This window comes from Crocodylus porosus, unplaced genomic scaffold, assembly GCF_001723895.1.
Source record: "Crocodylus porosus isolate Cpor-Errol unplaced genomic scaffold, CroPor_comp1, whole genome shotgun sequence".
NCBI lineage: Eukaryota > Metazoa > Chordata > Crocodylia > Crocodylidae > Crocodylus > Crocodylus porosus.
Genome location: NW_017728931.1, coordinates 95,359,620 through 95,377,648, shown reverse-complemented (window position 1 = coordinate 95,377,648; position 18,029 = coordinate 95,359,620). Strand labels below are relative to the sequence as shown.

Sequence of the window (18,029 nt, the reverse complement as noted above, 5' to 3'; positions counted from 1 at the left end):
GGGGTGGTAGCCCCTGTGGGGGACATTTGCCCCTGTTGGGGGGGCTGAATCCCCTGTTGGGGGGCCGTAGCTCTTGTGTGGAGGCTGAACCTCCTGTGGAAGGACAGCAAAATATATATTCATGTATTCATGAATTCATGAAACCTGTATGTAGAGTTGACTTTATTATTATGATAAGAGACTTGCTTTGTGGAGGAACATGAATTTGGAGGTATTTTACAGAGTGACTTTGGGATTTTTTTTATCAGGGATTTTTCAGTTTTCCAAAAGGGAACACCAGAATTTCTGCTAGGGAGGCCAGTGGCAGAATCCTGCCTGCTTAGAGCTGGCAGCTTGGACCCATCTGGCTGTGGCTGACCTCCTGGCCAGATATGGTAAGAAGGACATGCTTTGACAGTTAAAAGCAGGGCACCACACTCAGAACATCTTCTGGGCAATAGCTGCCCAGCTGGCTAGGTAGGGGGCACGCGTGGCAGTAATGCCACACAGAGGCCAGGTCTGAAGCTGCAGCCTACTGGCAGCTGTCCCAGAGGGGCAGATGCCTCTGCTGGCTGTGCAGTCCCCATCTGAGTCTGACAGGTGCGCAGCAGGTCACAGCCAGGCAGCAGTCCCCATTGCCAGACTGCAGTGGGTAGAGAGTGCAAAGAATTCTCAGGTCTGCTTCAGCAGTCCAGCTGGCACAAGGGGTAGTGTCCCCAGGTACCAATTGGCTGGGCCCCAGAAGCTGCCGTGAGTGAGTAGCCATGAGCTACTTGCCAGGGCAGCTTTTTATACTGCTGGGGCCAGGACAGGGCACCTTTTTATACTGCTGGGGACAGCACAGGTGCTGGCTCTGGGCTCTAGCTCCCCCTGGCTGCAGATCTGGGAGGAGTCAGGCAGGGTTATTTTGCCCCAAGTGGCAGTTTGCTCCACAACAAAGCACATGTCAAGTGCGTGCCCTGGCTTAAATTTGCACGGCTTCTTATTTGAGCTGCTGTACACGCATGTGCTTACATGTGTGGATGCACCCTATAAGTGCTGGCCTGGTATTGGAGTACTTCTTGACTCAGTCTTCGTTCCATCCTGAGGGAATAACTGCCCGTTTTTTAAGGGTCATGCACGTGCACAAAAGGTTCCCATCAGCATGTTTGCCCAATGCGGGCCATGTGTTTTTATAGTCATGCTCAGTGTTGGCTGCATATAATCAAGTTTATAGTTGGTTTCCATTACTCAGCATTAAGTTACTTTTAGCAGCAGTTCAAAGGTAGCTGTATTTAATGTGATTTCTTTGTATGTGAATGTAAGATGGGGGGGAGGTTCTTTCCCATGGTGATTTAATGGTGGGGGTGGTGAGGGTAGGAGAGGAGGCCAGAAGAGGCTCATCTTGTATTTGAGTAAATACAGCATGTTTTAATTGTAATTTAAAGGTGTAGTTATTACTAGTCTTTCTTATTGTTTGTGACTATGAACAGTAACATTTCAATAAGTAAAACTGGAAAATAGATTTTATGAGTTCATGTTAATACTTGTTTTGCCTCTGGAGAAAATGGTACATTTCAACTGTATAACTGCAGTTATACATGATCCTTATGACACACTGGTGCACTAACAGAAATTAATAGTCTATATATGTGTATGTAACATATATTTGTTTGCTGTTTAACATTTAAAAGCAAGTGAACATTTTAAAGACTGCTGAAAATAGCTTATGCTGTCTCCTTTTTCTGTGCTTTTGGGACTTATTTAAATGAATGCGGATTCAGTTTTGTGATTCTCTTGCATAATTATGCTATTTATTTATATCTGGATCATGTGTTTAGAATAACCATATCTAAATGAATATGGTTATAATATTTACTTTGGTCTAACAATGAAACCCAACACCCGATGAAAACCCTAGGAAAAATTAAGTGATGTGTTTGCAACCCAATTTCTTAATCTTTTAACTTTCTTAATCTTGAGGGGTAAAAATTATGATTTTTGTAACGAATCTTACTGTTCATGGAGCATCTGGTATTTTAAAGCCTTCACAAAGGGGGTTTAGAGCACTCACAAATACTGGGCTCGGTCCCTTAAGTTTTTAACCTGTAGCCTTTATTTAGACAATCCTTTCCAGCCTAGAATTTTGGGCCTGGTTGAATCGTACTTTGTACAGGTCCCAGGGTGGCACAGCCTCATCTTTCTGTTTTGCTTTTCTTAACACAGGTAGATGTAGTATTTAACCTGATTATGCTTCCAAGTTTTGTTGGATAAAGTGGTTACTGAGGTTTCCTAGCTGGTCTCATGATTAGAGAATTCTAAAATGCAGTGAGTGCAATCTGACCTTGCTGTATTGTTGGCTTGCCCGTGAGTTTTCTCCTCTACTCCTGGGGTGAAACGGGTAGTGTTGAAGCAGCTATGAAAACTTGCATTGCTCTAGGATTCGCTATGGATCCGGACGTTTTAACTGCCCATAATAAGGTGGCTCTGTACACAGAGGTGGATTAAGTCCTGATGATTGTCCTATTTTATCCTGAGGTTGGTAGTACAAGAGTTCAAGAAGAATAGCTTAATAGCACATAATTCTCAGTTCATGTCAGCAGTGTTTCTTGGAATATATTGCTGATCTCCAAGATAATTAATCAGCTGCTAAAGCAGAGATGTGATCTAAAAAGAGGATGGGTAGAAGGAGTGGGAAAGCCACCTTTTATTTATTTTTCTGCAGGATTGATAGCATGAAAAAAATGAAGCAGTCTCCATTTCTTTCCCACAGCTTTCAGGAATGCACCATTTTATCTTCTGCTGCAAAGCCTGAGGAAAGACAGGTACAAGTCATTGCTCCAGAATGCCGTCTCTGTATCTTGCACTCCAGAATGTGATTTATGTTGAATGCATTTGAAAGTTATAGAAAATGGAGGAATTTGAAGTTCAGTCAGCATGTGGCCTTATATCCATCACTAGCATGTTTCTATTGGGCATGGATTGTCTCAACTTCAAACTTTCACTGTATGATCCCCACGATTTTGTTTTGTAATAGACCTTAGACTCCTAGCTGCCTTTTTGTACTTATTATTCCGGTTCATGCTGTGTTTGAAATTAAAAGTTCTGTCAAAAAGCAAGAAGTAGGGTGCTTTTATTTTTAGATCTTCCCCCCTTTTTTCTGCTTGGGACCTACTGTGTGTGTAATACTGCTCTTGATGATTTTAACACTTTTGACACTCTGGGGAACATGCTTCATGGAGGTCCTCAAGAAAACAGATATTTATGATTTATTCCCAATCACTTAGGGTAGACTTCATGCATTTCATTGTCCCATGCTGACTTTTGTATTTTCTCTGCTGAGAACCACCTGGTGTAAACCCTTCTTCTGTGCTGACTCTTCTGTATATGAGTATTCAACACTAACCTATGGGGATCATAATAAACTAATGCAGCATTTAATTTTGGCACGCTTTATTGCTTCATTGTCTCTCTTCTTTCAAATTACCTTTTTTTTTAAATCCCCACTTGAGGTTTTTGTCTCTTACACTGCAGTCTTGATTGCTCATTTAAAATTTTGTTATTAATAGGGGATTTCAAATGGATTTGTTTATTTACAGCATTGAACATATGTGACACAGAAACAGCTGGTGTTATAATTTAGTAATTTGTGGTTATGGATTTAGTAATTTTTGCCTGGAATGTTGAATGTATTCTTATGTTATGGGTCACTGTCATAAATAAATATGCTGTTTTCAGATGTTCATGGCTATTTTCACAGAGTTGTGTTTTCTGGTAGTTAATTATAATAAAGTTTCTTTATTTGGGTTTTTCCTAATGGTGTGGAAAAAGGAACCCCTAATAGTGAATGTAAGGATTTGTATATCCAAAATTAGCTGTGTTGAAATGTAAGATTAAACAACATGATGTGTTTACAACTTTATCTACAAGTTCTGCAGTAAGGAATTTATTTCTGCTATCATGGGAATTTACGTTTGACAAAATGCACTTGAGGCTGCAAACAGTAGAGTAACATATATATTTTTTGAATATTCTACCTATTATGCCATGTGACAGCAAATAAGGAACAATAGTTAATGGTAATGGTGACAGAATAAGCTTATTGTTTCTTACTGGTACTACCATGACTTTACTTTAGATTAGGCAGACAAAGTTCTTTGGGTGAATCTGATATCTATTATTAGACCAACTAAATAGTTGGAGAACAATATTTAAGCAAGCTTTCAGGTTCAAAAACCCTTCGTTAGGCTAAGTAAGTTCCAGCAGTTGGTGTGTGCTCTTCCTAGATGGAATGAAAAGTAAAGAAGCTCGGCTGGGCTGGTATGCATACAAAACAGGCAGTCAGTGAAAATGTAGATTGAGGAGTCAATGGGTGAGAGACAGGCTGGGTGGGAAGGGAGAGAGAAAGGGGATGAATGTAGCAGGTAAACAAACAATGGAGAGGTGCCTGGAGAGTCGGATGTCAGGCAGGTTATAATGTGTCATAAATCCAATGTCTATAAAATCAAAGTCCATGATTTTTAGTATCCAGGAGGTTGATGAAGTGGGGTTCATAGGTTGGTCTCTAGGAAGTGTTGCATAAGTTTCCTTTGAGGATCAGGACTGAGAGATTGGAAAGAGTGGTTTCTTGTGAGAAATGTGTCCCCACAAGTAATTGGGTATTCTTGTCTTTGATGGATTTCTGGTGTGCATTCATTCTGGTGTGCAGTTGTTGTGTGGTCTCTCCTATGTATTTTCCATCAGCACATTTAGTGCATTGGATGAGATGTATTACATTTCTGGAGGTGCAGCTGTGAGATCCGGGAATGCTGATGGCTCTGTTGTGGGGTGTAGTAATTGTGGGTGTGGTGGAGATGTGTTGGCAGGTTTTGCATTTCTTGTCATGGCCTGGTCTGTATCCATTTGGTGTATTGGTGAAGCTTGCTTCTGGTGATGAGGTTAGCGAGGTTTGGTGCTTGTTTGAAGGCTAGGAGGGGTAGCTCTGCGAAGATCTCTTTAAGAATAGGGTCTCTTTCTAGTATGTTGCAATTGTTTGAGGATTTTCCGTATGGGTTTGAGAGAGGGGTGATGTGTTACCTGCTTGATGGTTCAGTGGGCGGGAAATCTGGCTGCAAGGTAGGACCCAGAGTTCTTATAAATGGATCTGTTTCATCCTGGTGTGAAGTGGCCACTTGTCTCTATGTCCTTGGTCCAGTGCTTTTCAACATCTTTATCAATGATTTAGATATGCGGCGGAGAACTCACTGGCCAAGTTTGTGGACCACGCCAAGTTATGGGGGAGCATGGTCATGCCTGCAGATAGGCTGCAGGTGGACCTGGACAGGCTGAAGAGGTGGGTGAATCAGAACCAGATGAAGTTCAACACGGAGAAGTGTAAAGTGCTCCATCTGGGGGCAAATAATCCCCAACATAGCTACAGGCTTGGTGGCAACAATTTGACTTGTGCCATGACCAAAAGGGTCCTAAGGGTAATAATTGACCATCGCATGAACATGAGCCATCAGTGTGATGCTGTAGCCAGCAGAGCAAACAATACTCTGGCATGCATCAACTGGTGCATGTCATGTAAAACCAAGGAAGTGATTCTTCCACTGTACTCAGCACTAGTGAGACTGCAGCTAGAGTACTGCGTCCAGTGCTGCACTTCAGCAGGGATGTGGAAAAATTTGAAAAGGTCCAGAGACAAGCCACCTGTATGATCAGAGACTTGCAAGGCAGATCATATGAGGGAAGGCTGAGGGACTTTGGCCTTTTTAGCCTAAAGAAGAGAAGGCTAAGAGGGGATGTGGTAGCAGCTTACCACTACATCAGAGAGGTACATCAAGGGTTCGGTGAACAACTGTTGACCAGGGCACCCATGGGGAAGACCAGGAGTAATGGATACAAACTTCTGGAAGACCTCTTCAGGCTCAATTCTCGGAAAAAACTCCTTCACAGTCAGGGTGTCTAGATTGTGGAACAAACTCCCACTAGAGGTGGTGCAGTCACCTACCCTGGAAATCTTCAAGAGTAGACTGGACAATCACCTCACTGGTGTTACCTGACCCCCAGCAGTCTTTTCTGCCTAGTACAGGGGGGCTGGAACTAATGATCTTGTGAGGTCCGTTCCAGCCCCTAACAATCTATGAATCTGTCTGTGAATCTACTATCCTACAGCAGAGTTCATTCATTTACTGTGCCCTAATATGGGCACACGTGTACATGGTGATGCTTTACTGCAGAGTTAACTAGCTCCACAGTAAAGTCCATGTGTAGATGCACCCTGTAAGACTTCATTTTCAACATATTCAGATTTTATGGAAAGAAGAAAAAGCAGGTTATTATAAATTTCCATACACCCCTTCAAAGTTTTCTGAATACATAGCTGTGTGCCCACTTTTGACATTAAAATAAAGTTATAGCATTTTTAGTATTATTTTGCTGACATTCACACTTGGTATAATACTTAAAACGCCATGTGATACAGTGACAACATGCAGCATTCTAATACTTAAAAAATATAGAATGTTGTTATTCTACTCATTAGAGGAGTGAAAAGAAACCAGTAGATTATAAGTTGTATAGGTCAGTTTACTTTTGTAGAGCTTGGTAACGCTTGAAAAAAGGATACTATTAATTTACTTCAGGCTTTTTGGTATTCTCAGCTTTATGAATATTCATGTAAATATGAAAGCCGGATGGGAATATCTTTGCTTTTGAACAGTCAGGTATGAAATGCATATACTTTGGAGCTACAGGTTCAAATTCCTGCTATGTTGACCATATTTTCCAGCTTGTTGAAGTAAAAAAGTTTAGTTACCAGGCCATTTTACTTTGATACATTTTTAGATGAGACTACTAAAAATGAGATCTTGTCCTTTTTATGTGCAAGTGAAAGACTGCATGCTAATTTTAATTTGGTTAGGATTTTTGTGTTGGTGTCTCTATTAATGTTCTCTCTTCCTTCATTGGTACATACTAGTTACTTGTTTTTGTCCACCCCAAAGATGATTGTACTTCATCAGCATGAATATGGTTTATGAATCACTTGGTAATTGTAGCACATTGAGATCCCAGGGGCAGCTGTGACGCTCTATGGTGGCCTCGCAACTTGTGCCCCGCTTTGCCTCTAGGGTACCCTCCCCTCCTTCTCACCTGCCACTCTTTGATGTGCTTATTGTATAGAAAGGGAAGCTGTCTTGATAGCCCTAGGGTGAGTCTTACTCTGTCCACTAAGCCTGCACTGCTGGTCTCGATCATGCTGTTTGGGCACTCAGCCTGTCCATTCCCTTGGAGCACCTCTAAGCTTCAAGGGCTCACTGTGTGGCTCTGTCCAAGAGTGACCACCTTCTCAATATAGAAAGGTAGGACACATGCCGGCCTCTCCTCTGCTGGCAGCATGGTTGGAGCAGAGCCAGGCAGAGCAGGGGATGGATGCAGGCTGTCTGCTGTGGGCTTGGGGCACCCTACCTGTGGTCCTGCCCCTGGGAACCCTGTGCCGACCCTGCATTCCCTGGCTACCTGGCAGCAGCAGGGGGCACAGCTCCACTCTACTGCTGCCCCTGCTGCTGCCAGGTGGCCAGGGAGCACCTCCATGGTCATATGGCCAGTGTGGTGCTCCCAGGGAGAGGGCAGCAGGATGGAGAGTACTAAAGCTGCAGCAGTTAGCCTGCATCCATCCCCACTCTGTGCACAAATCTGGGGGGGGGGGCATGTATCCCCCTGGAACATGTTGGTGTCCCGGGGTGGCTGTGACGCCTCCTGGTGGCTCCCTAACTGTGCCCTGCTCTGCCCTTAGGGTGCCCTTCTGTCTCTCCTGCCACATCTTGATGGAAATATAAATGAATAGGGAGGCTGCCCATGGAATTTGCATAGCTCCAGTTTCACTGAACCCCTCACTAGGGTCCCCAACACCCCACTAGTCCTCACTGGTCCCAGGCCCTTGGCTGGGCCCCTGTAGTCAACAGTGTCCAGCAGGACACCCAAAGCCTTAAGGGCTAACTGCGTGGCTCCAAATCCTCCCCTTTTCCATGCCCCATGCCTCGTGGGTGTTACATGGATGTTATTCCCTGTGTGGGGCTTCAGCATTCTTGGTCTCTGTCCCTTTAATCTTGATGGACCGCTTTGTCCAGCTCTTGGCCTTGGGTTCTCCAGCCTCATGCTTTGCCCAACTCTAGGCTCAGCACCTGATCTGCCTTGAGTCTGCCCCCAGCGGGGCTCACAGTGATAATGTCACCCTAGGGTACTAACAGGACCTGTAAAGACTGCCCCTCACAGTTCCAACTCAAACTACCAGTATGAACTGTAACCAAAACATAAGTCTCCTTACTATAACTCCCTTCTGGGCCCATCAACATCAACAAAAGGAAAAACAGCACACTGCCCCTTTTAAGAAGGAAAACCTTCCCCCACCTTGGCATAGTCAAACAAACCCTTGGGGCAGCATTTAATAGGTATCACCATAACGCCTTAGTCCTGGGGTGTATCCCTGTAAGCTCTCTGACTGTCGCTGGTAATCCCCAAGGCAGCTCAGCAGTCCACTTTACAGGACTAGACTATCTTGCTTAGGCTCTGGTTAGGATCTGTATAACCAGAGCCCTTCCCCTCTATGGGGTTGTCTGCAGGTGTCCCTTCCTCTGATTCACTGCCTGGTTTCCATGGTAGCTCACCTGTGGTGGTGTCTAGTCTCCCTTGCAGGGCTCCAGCCTGCAGTCCTACTGGGTGTGTTTACATATGTATTTACACTGGCTTAAATTTACTGTGCAGTAAGGCTCTGTGTTTGCTGTCTTAGCCTGGCAGTTGGAAGAGAGGGAAGGGGTGTTATATGAAGAGAGGGCATAGTCTCATGGGGTGGCCAGTCCTGACCTGTCTCCTGGTATGTTGTCAGTTGTCTCCAGGCAGACAGGAGAGCCTGCATATACTGGGGCCCCCTGGCTGGGTGCCACTGGCAGCATAGACTGTCTGCAGAGCATCTGGGCAGGCCCTCTAATGCTTGTATAGTGTTCTACTGGTAGAGTTTCCAGCTTCACAAACTAAACAGCTATATATCCACTGAAACACTCAAACACTTGCATGCACCTTGAGATGTATTCAAGTACCCCTATTTCTCATGGTCAATGTAGATATTCCCAGTGTGGTTGGGGAAATATATCTCCAGAACTAATAATGAATGTTTTATGAAATTTTTGGGAGAGCAAGGTCCATATAGTCTTAAATTTCAGGATATTTATAAAATGGTCTCTAAAATGTTTTCTGCTACTGATCAAGATCTACCATATTTACTTGACTCCAAGATGAGGTTTTCTTCCCAATAACAATGGCAGGGGGGAAAAGCCACTTCCTAGATTTGAGTACTAGACCAGGGCAGGCAGTTGCTTAGCTCTGGCTTCAGCCACCAGCTGAAGCTGGAGCTGAGCTGCTTCCTGCCCTAGGCCAGGATGCTTCATTTGGCAGGGCATGTAGCTCACAGCTGGAAGAGCAAGGTGAGACCACACAGCCAGCTTTCCACTCCCCTGCCCCCCATCTGCTTCCTCATCCCTACTTACTGTTCCAGCTCCAGTCCTGATCTGACCTGGCCAGGAGTTGTCACCACTTGTCCCTGGTTGAGTTGGGCTGGGGCTGGATTGGGGGCTGCCACTGCAGCTGACTGCCCCAGAGGAGCAGAGCTGCAGCAGAAGACAAGTGTTAGGGATGGGGGGAAAGGGCGGCATGGAATAGGGAGGCAAACACAGGCATGGGGGCAAGGAGTGAGGGCAGGAGCAGGAGGCAGGCAGAGGCATGGAGGGGTACATGGCAGAGGTCAGGCAGCAGAAGGGCAGGGACCGATGGGTGCAAGTGGCAGGAGGGACAGGCACAGGGAGGCAAGAGGCTGGGAGGGGAGACAGAGCAGACAGGGAGGGCAAAGGGCAGGTAGTCACAGGTCTGGTCCCTTGTCTCCCTGCTGCTGCTTTCCCTGCCACAGCATTTGGGAGGATGACTTTAAGACTACCTTCTACTAATTAGGTTCTATACATGGAAAATTATATAACATTTGAACATGAAATTACAGAACAAGAAACCATTCATAGCCTGGATTATGTTAAACAGTTTCCATGGGGACTAACTTTTTTATCCCATTGTCTGGACTAGCTGTTAACTTGAATGTTTCTCAAGATGTTAACTGACTTGCAGCAATTTCTGGCAGATGAAAGAACAAGAAGCAATGGTCTTAAGTTGCTTCCAGGGAAGTGTCCCAGGGATGCAGGACTGACCAAAGGGGAAGCCTCAGTCAGAGGCAGACCTAAGGGGGAAGTAAGAATAGAAGAAAACCTACCTGTTGCAGGAGTCCAGGGTAGTGAGGAGGCGCACTAGGGAAAACCGCCCATGCGGTTTATCAGCCACACTTATCTCCAGCTGGAGCTGGGTGACATCAGGAAGAGACTTCACCTGGTGAAGAAAAAAAATGGCCCCATGAGTGGGGGCGCGTGGAGCATAGGAGGAGCAGCGGGGAACTGCTGTGTGGGGCCCCCCCAGCTGCCGTGTCCAACAGCTGCGGTGATGGCAGAAGGAGCCGTGGAGGATCTTCGTGCTGGGCAAGAACAGCGAAGATCAAATGAGCTGGCAAGGAGGCGGCAGCAGTGGTAGCAGAGGGAGCTGTGGAGGATCTTTGTGCCGGGGAAGACCAGCGAAGATCAAAGGAGCTGGTAGTGAAGCCAGCATGGGCCGTAGGCATTGGAGGAAATCCTCACACTGGGAAAGATCAGTGGGGATCAGGTGACCCATCAGGGGGGCGGCAGGTGCCGCAGTTTAGGGAAGAGGTGGATCCCGGAGGGGATCAGAGACACCCCAGCCCAGGACATGCGCTGGCCTAGGGGTGAAGGGGGCATGGGGCTCCTCCCCATGGGTGCCCCTCTTTACTTTGCTTTTCCTTTTGTCTCTCACTTGTTGCGTTCCTTTTTTGTCATAGTTTCTTTTGGTTTTTGTTACGTTGGGGCTCCCGTGGTGCTGGGCTTCTCTGGGGGTGAGCAGTCAGAGCATGCTTTTCTTTCACAGTTAGATTTAATTTCGGTACTAGTCCAGAGCAGGGTAGCTTGGCACCCTATACCAGGGTCGGGGGATTAGAGACACCACTTGGAGGCGGGAGACCACACGAGAATGCAGCAACAACCAACAACATCCGCCTTGGAATGCTTGGGGCGTCGAGAAGGATAGTGCTGGAGACCGAGCATCACCAGGCCCTCTGGCTTTGGCTACAGTCCAAGGTGCCAGGCTGTAGAGCAGGATGAGGGAACCGGGGAAGACATCCAAAGGGGCCAGTCAAAAAGATCCTGAGGCCTGTCTCATTGGGTGGTGCATGGCTGGGGTGTAGGGGAGGTTGGAGCCACATAGCCATCCACTGAGACCTGTGACAACTCTGGAGGCATCCTCCGAGGGGACCCTCTCTACTGAAGAACCATCTGAAGTCATGGCAGGCGAGTTTGGGGGTCACCCTGAGAGTCATCGAGGAGTCCTCCGGGGTCTACATGAGAGTCCCAGGCTAGTAAGCCCAGTTGCTCGGTCAAAGGCAGCATGGGATCGTGTCATCGAACAGAGACAGTCACAGGAAGTTTAGGTTAGATATTAGGAAAAACTTTCTCACTAGGAGGGTAGTAAAACACTGGAACAGGTTACCCAGAGAGGTTGTGGAATCTCCGTTCTTGGAGGTTTTTGAGACCCGGCTGGACAAAGCCTTGGTTGGGATGATATAGCTGAGGGTGGTCCTGCTTTGACCAGGGTGTTAGACTAGATGACCTCCTGCCTTCCAATCCTAATTTTTTATGATTCTGTGTACAGACATTCATTCTCCCAGGTCTCCTGGGAGTGATTTAACCCTGGTTGATCCCAGGTTATTTTTTTCCTGGAGCAGCCATTTTTGCCCAGAGAGAAAAAAAGCCTGAATATCTGTACAGTTATGATTTCTCCTGGGAAACAGCAGCATGTTCACTTCAACTAACACAACCAAACACATTTTTCCTGTCTTAGAAGTGTCCCCTTTCCCCCTAGCCCTTTCCTTTCGATGCAAACCCCTCTCTTTCCCTCACATTCTCTTTCTGCTAGTGTTTTCATAGTGTCAGATGAAGTAGGCCATTTCTTATGCCTCTGTGAACCAGTTAGTCTCTAAGGTGCCACCTTACTCTATATTTTCCATTAACAAATAAGAATTTGCAGAGTTTTAAACTCTCAAGAGTCACTGGTTCTACGAGACTGATGCCTGCCTCACTGAATGTGTCACCTAACTGTAAATCTTTCAAAGAGACTGTGTTAGTAGATCTCAGTAAAGACTTCAGAAGTGGTGCATGAAACACTCTGGAACAGCTCTGTAAGAATTGTGACCATTCTGCATTGCAAGCTGTGGTCTGCATTGTAAATAACCTAATGAAAGGTGTGTGTCTATGTATTGAGCTAACTCATACAAAGGCCAAAAGTCATGGTGAAATTGTGTTTTTTACTCATCTTCCCTCGCCTGCTTGCCAAAACCAACATGATTGCATGTTATGATATTCTGGCCTTTACAAAATCTACATGTCAGGCACATTGAACCCTGCCCTTCCCCCACTTTTCTCTCTAAAAGTAGAAGCTTACAGTCCTCTATTGAGGTTTGGCATGTGAGTCCTGTTTAACTGACTGGCAAGTTGCTTTGAAAGCTCATGCTCTTTAACATCTTTTACAAAGTATGTACCTGGTTTATGAATGGTGATTTATTGTCTTAATACATTTTATTTTGATAGGAGAGTATTTAGAACAGCTGCTTTTGTTTTTATGCTGGAGCTGGATACTTGTTTTTCTTCTGGTAAGTAATAGGACTAAAGATTCTTATGTGCTTTTTGGACAAGTTCGTTTTAAGCAGAAGTTCACTGGAATTGCAGTAGCTCATGTTGTAGTGTACTGAAAAATGTTCATTGTATTTGACTTTTAATGGCTGCATCTACACGTAAATCAGACTGCTAAAGCAAGTACTAAGTGACTGTGCAGTAATTGCCAGCACACAGGTAATTTCTGACCCTACTGAACTGTGCAGTAATGTCAACATCACGTGTTGTACTTGCCCACTCTGTCGCTGTAGCTTAGCATTATGGCAATGTAGCGTCTTGTGTAGATGCACCCAATAAGTAATATTTCACTAGCCATCAACAATCAATATAAATAGTTTCCATTCAACACCTTCTTCTGAGTAGATCAGATCATGACCGAATTAGCTTTAACAGGACCAGCATTTGACTCACGTATACAATGAGAGAGAAGATGAAAGGAATAAGGGAAATATTGACTTTGTTACTTTTAACATAAAGCTGTACTTTCTTTCTGTCTTTGTAGCCTTCCTTGAATCCAGGTGGAGGACAAGCTTCTGATGTGGTGCTTTTAAACCACTGGAGTGTTAGGAATTATGAAGTACAACGTGGAGATATTGTGTCTTTGGTGTAAGTAATTTCAAATACATTTCAATACATACATATGTAAAGCTCAAGCCATCAGCTTTATAAGTTTCATCTCTAAAGTGCTAATATATTTTTGGATGTAGGCAAAGAAGCTAGACAGAAAATTGATAGGATGAGTCACAAATGCATTACTGTCAATTGGCAATATAAAGATCTTCAAAGGGTTCATTACCATGTGTTTGCTTGAAGGGAGCATAATGCCAAGAATTATGTGGTATTATGTAGATATGTATAAGAACTGCCATGAAAGCAGACATTTGAAGGAAGGTGTTTTGGCTTTATAGCCAAATTAAAATGATCAGTTGAACTATAATTATGGATCTATAGTAGAGTGGGAAAAATACATGGCTTAATGTAGCATTTGAAGAGAGAATCTCAAATCATGTAGTTTTGTGCACATATTTAATTCAGTGAGGAAAACACTTTGTTTTCTTACCATTTAACATTTCACACACATTTTTTCTGAAGAAGTTCGACTATCACATTAAGATAAAATAAGATCACAGAAAAAATCATACTTTAAGAACACGTTTTTCAGGGGAAAAACATTTTGTGGATTGCAGTAGGGAGGCTTATCTATCAAGCCAAAAGGTGGCACTGTTTCTCTGTTGAATATATTTAAAAGGATTAGAGGACAAAAACTCCATTTTGGTCTTAATGTAATGTAGAAATGGAATGTCAAAGTGTGCATAACTGACATAATGATATACTACATACTTATAGTACATTCTTGGATGGCTTAAGCTTAAGATTTTTAGTTTTGTAAGTATAATGCATAGTATGTAGACTGCAACAGAACTTGTCTTTGAAAGCTAATTTCCTCTGGACCCTTCTTCATTAGACAGTTTTCATAATGGACCTACTTGTTATGCCTACCTTGCCACTGAGGTAACAATTAATATAAAATTTTTACTACCTACTGTAGAAGCAAATGTAAAAATCTGCTTTATGGCTTAGAATCTTTTGGAAACTTTTATTTTTCTAATTCTTCCTGAGCAATTGCATTTTTTGGCAAATGGGGCATTTGTAAATGTTCTGACTAACGTAGTATGTTAGTATTAGTATGTAGGTCACCTTATATTCTTCCAAATCCATGCTCCGGTGATGGACTGGTGAGAGTGAGTGAGTGTGTGCACTTCTACCCAAGTCATGATCTTTAAAAGAGAGTAGATCTGGTTAGTAATTATTGGATAAAATAAAATGTCAGTGAGTTTTGGCTGGGCTCAAGGTAGAAAGAATGGTTATATATTCATGCTTTTGAAGGTTTTCTGATACCATTTTACCCATCTGCATGGATTACTTGCATTTTGCTAGGGTCCTGTTTTTGAAACTTTCAGCCTTCTAGATGCTGATTGTCTACTTGTCCTGTTTGTCCTTTTTTGTCTTATGTTTGACAAGACAGCTTCTACGCTTAGCTAGTGATGAAGAGGATATTCACTCATACAGAAGAAGTTGCATAATAGCCTCATAGATGGAGTGAGCATACGTTCTGGGCTTCTGTAATCTTGTTTTGGCCAGTTGGTCAAAAGTGCCAGAATGAAGTCCAGCAGGGACATGGAGTATGCGGTGTACCAGGCAGGCCACCCTGCTCCAGTCTGCCTGCCTTGCTCCTACCCAGCAGCAGTAGTGCCTGTCTGCTTGCCTACCTGGTGCTGCTCTAACCAGCTGGAACCAGACTAGTGAAGCCAGGAGTGTCCTGGTTTGCCTAAGACATATAGTCACTCTACTCATAGAGCTGTGCCAATGTTGTCCCTTAATATCTTAGGAAGGATAGTGAATACCCAGGCTAGTGTATTCAGAAGTTACTCTGAACACAAGTAAAGAGGTAAGCATTAAAAAGAAATTCCCTGTTCTCTTTGAATATTAAAGGATACATTTTCAAGTCAGTTCTGACCTTGAAGTACTTTATGATAAAGAGCTGTTAAAAGTGAAATTAAAATCATATGGTGAAGCCAAGCCTTCCTCCAGTTTCCCTCCAAACACTGGAGAAATTTAGATTCTTATGTTGTGACCTGGGTCAATATAAAATGATAAATAGTGAAATATTCAGCCTTTAAAATCATAAGCCTTACCAAAGTTAGCATCCATACAGAAAGAAAAAAAAATAGCATAGACATATTAGTCATCATGAGACTAAACTTCTGGTGTGTGAAGCTTTTACTGAATAAACAATATAATTTCTTTTTTCTGTTCATCTTGACTGCGCATATATGGTTTATATGAATAAGTGGTCAAAACATATGCTGCGAGTATGTGTTTTTGTTCTTGAACTGAATGTTTGCTAGTTACAAGCATCTCTGTACTTAATATAAAACTCAGCTTGACTCAGACAAGCAGTTATGCATTACTATAAAATGTTGCAAAATGAGTTACTGCATGTACACCAAGGTGATATTCTGTATCTAGTTTCAGATTAAAGTTGTCATACTGAGAATGACATTAATCTGTAAAATTATAAATTAATACACAACCAAATTCTGCCTTGGGGTATAGCTCCCATGGGTTCAATGCTAGTAGTCTCTGAGCAATAGAGGGAATAATTTCATAGCAGATCCTTGTGCTGTTAGGAGGTTTGCAGACCCTAAAAACTATTACCTTGCATTTGGAAAACCTGATATGAATTTCCCCCATCTCTCCCTTCACGTTTAAGATAATGGAGTTAAAAGAATACTATTTTACATACCAAAGAAAAACCCATTCAGACTTTGTTGATGAATGTGGGACCATGATATTCCCTGCTGTCTTCTAAAATACATCCTGAATCCAATACCAGTTCAGCCAAACTTCTGAATCTGCAGTGTTTCAATAACAGCATTTTGGACTTCCTGAATTTAGACTGAACTTGAATGTTAATAATAAGAATTCTAATGACAACAGAGTCCTCTTCTGATAATATGAATAGAAGCTAGTGAGATAGATCCACCATTCTGTCATGATGCTTCCTTTGCGTCTTTTAACTATATTTTTGATTACGTGAAAACATAAGGGGTTTTTGTTTCATTTTTAAGAAACAATTGTGCAGGTGGTTAAAAGCAAACATAATAATTGAAGTGGGATCAGCTGGGCCAGGATGTGTCCTGGCAATGGTGCACCACTTCACTGGCAAACTACAGGCATCACCTGGGGCCATTGTCCCTCAGGATTGGATCCCTGCTGTTCTGTGGCTTTGGGTCCCATCCTGTGACGAAACTGTTTCTCAGTGTCACATCTAGTGTCCGGGTGCTGTGGTGACATGCATATGCTATTGAAATCCCTTCCAGAGGGATTTCTGGCGTGTGCATCTGCAAGCGTGGAGGGGGAAAACCCCTATGGGCGAATCCCCCCAGTATGTTATCCCTTTGCAGATATGTGTCCTGGGAATCCTCTTGCAGGACTAGGCCACTGAAGCTCCAGGAGCTCTTGTCCAGGGTGGCTGGAGAGCATGGACAGTCTTGGGCTGTCTGTTCTGTTTCTTCATAAGCAAACTGATATCTGCCATGAGAAAGTAGCACAAACTAGTACTGCAGTTTGTTGTGGCCACAGTTTTGAGCATTTGTGTTGCAACAAGGGGCAAGGATGTATGTTTCTGTGGGTTTTATACTGCCATAAAAAATTTTATGGTGGCACAAGGGTGACATCTGTTTGCAGCTGCTAACTTCAGTGCTTAAAATCTAAGATCTTCAGCAGAAATATGAGAGAAAGAAAGAGAGAGAAAAGTGATATTTATTAATGCCAAAATAGGTCTTGATTCTACAATAAACACTGTAATAAAATCAACTGAGTAGAGCTCAAAAGCTCTGTGGAACTACACCTACTTCACCCAGAGATGTGCTCGCAACAGATGCAACATGTCCCAGTTAGTTTTAATCTAGTTAGTTTGAGTATCAACAGCAGTGCAGCTCTGACAGAGAGGCTGTATGAACCCATCCGGCACCCTAGGTATGTTTAGCCAGCCAAGTGTTGTGCAATCCCATATCCTTACTGTAGTAAATACATACCATTATGTATTGCAGAACAGTGGCCTATTTTCTCATGATTCCTGTTAGTACTTCAGAGTTATACAGTGCAATGAAAGGTATCGTGCAGTTTTGTTTAGAAAGATATCTCCAAAGCATGATTTATAAGTTTAACATTTACTTTACTTGTCTTTATTGAAAACCCCTCCTAATGTGAAAATGCTGTCTCCTCTCCCACACACTTCCAAAGCTACTACTATTTTAATTCAGTCTTTAAAAAAAGTGGCTGAAATATAGTTTTGAAATCTTTCCTAATATGTTCCCTTAAAATGAGGTTTTATATGGCTATGGAAGAAAAACAAAGCATTGACATTATTTTGGAGTGACTAATCTTGAGACTATATTATTGTATTTACCCAAATCTAACGCACACTTTTTTTTCATTGAACATGGGTGGAGAGAGGGCCCCTTGTCTTAGATTTGAGTACAAGGTGGTGAGGTAACAGACTCCATTTCTGGCTCTGGAATTTGGGTAAATGGTATTTTGAGTAATGCTCAGACTTGTGTATTTAACATATATGAATATAGCACAGTAGCAGATTATTTTACTTTTTTCAGTTCACCAGGAACAGTTGGCTAAGGAACAATTTGGATTGATATAGATTAAAAAATAAAAAACTGCTTGCTTCTGAATACTAAACTT

General features: G+C 43.2%; 1 protein-coding gene across 2 annotated transcripts in view; it reads left to right on the top strand.

The window, feature by feature from the left end:
* IMMP2L (inner mitochondrial membrane peptidase subunit 2) overlaps positions 1-18,029 on the top strand; it is an 875,599-nt gene that overhangs the window by 55,275 nt on the left and 802,295 nt on the right. For both annotated transcript variants that reach the window (XM_019543389.1, XM_019543387.1), the window contains exon 3: positions 13,270-13,373. In XM_019543389.1, coding sequence (XP_019398934.1) covers positions 13,270-13,373 — 104 coding nt within the window. The remainder of the gene's footprint in view (positions 1-13,269; positions 13,374-18,029) is intronic.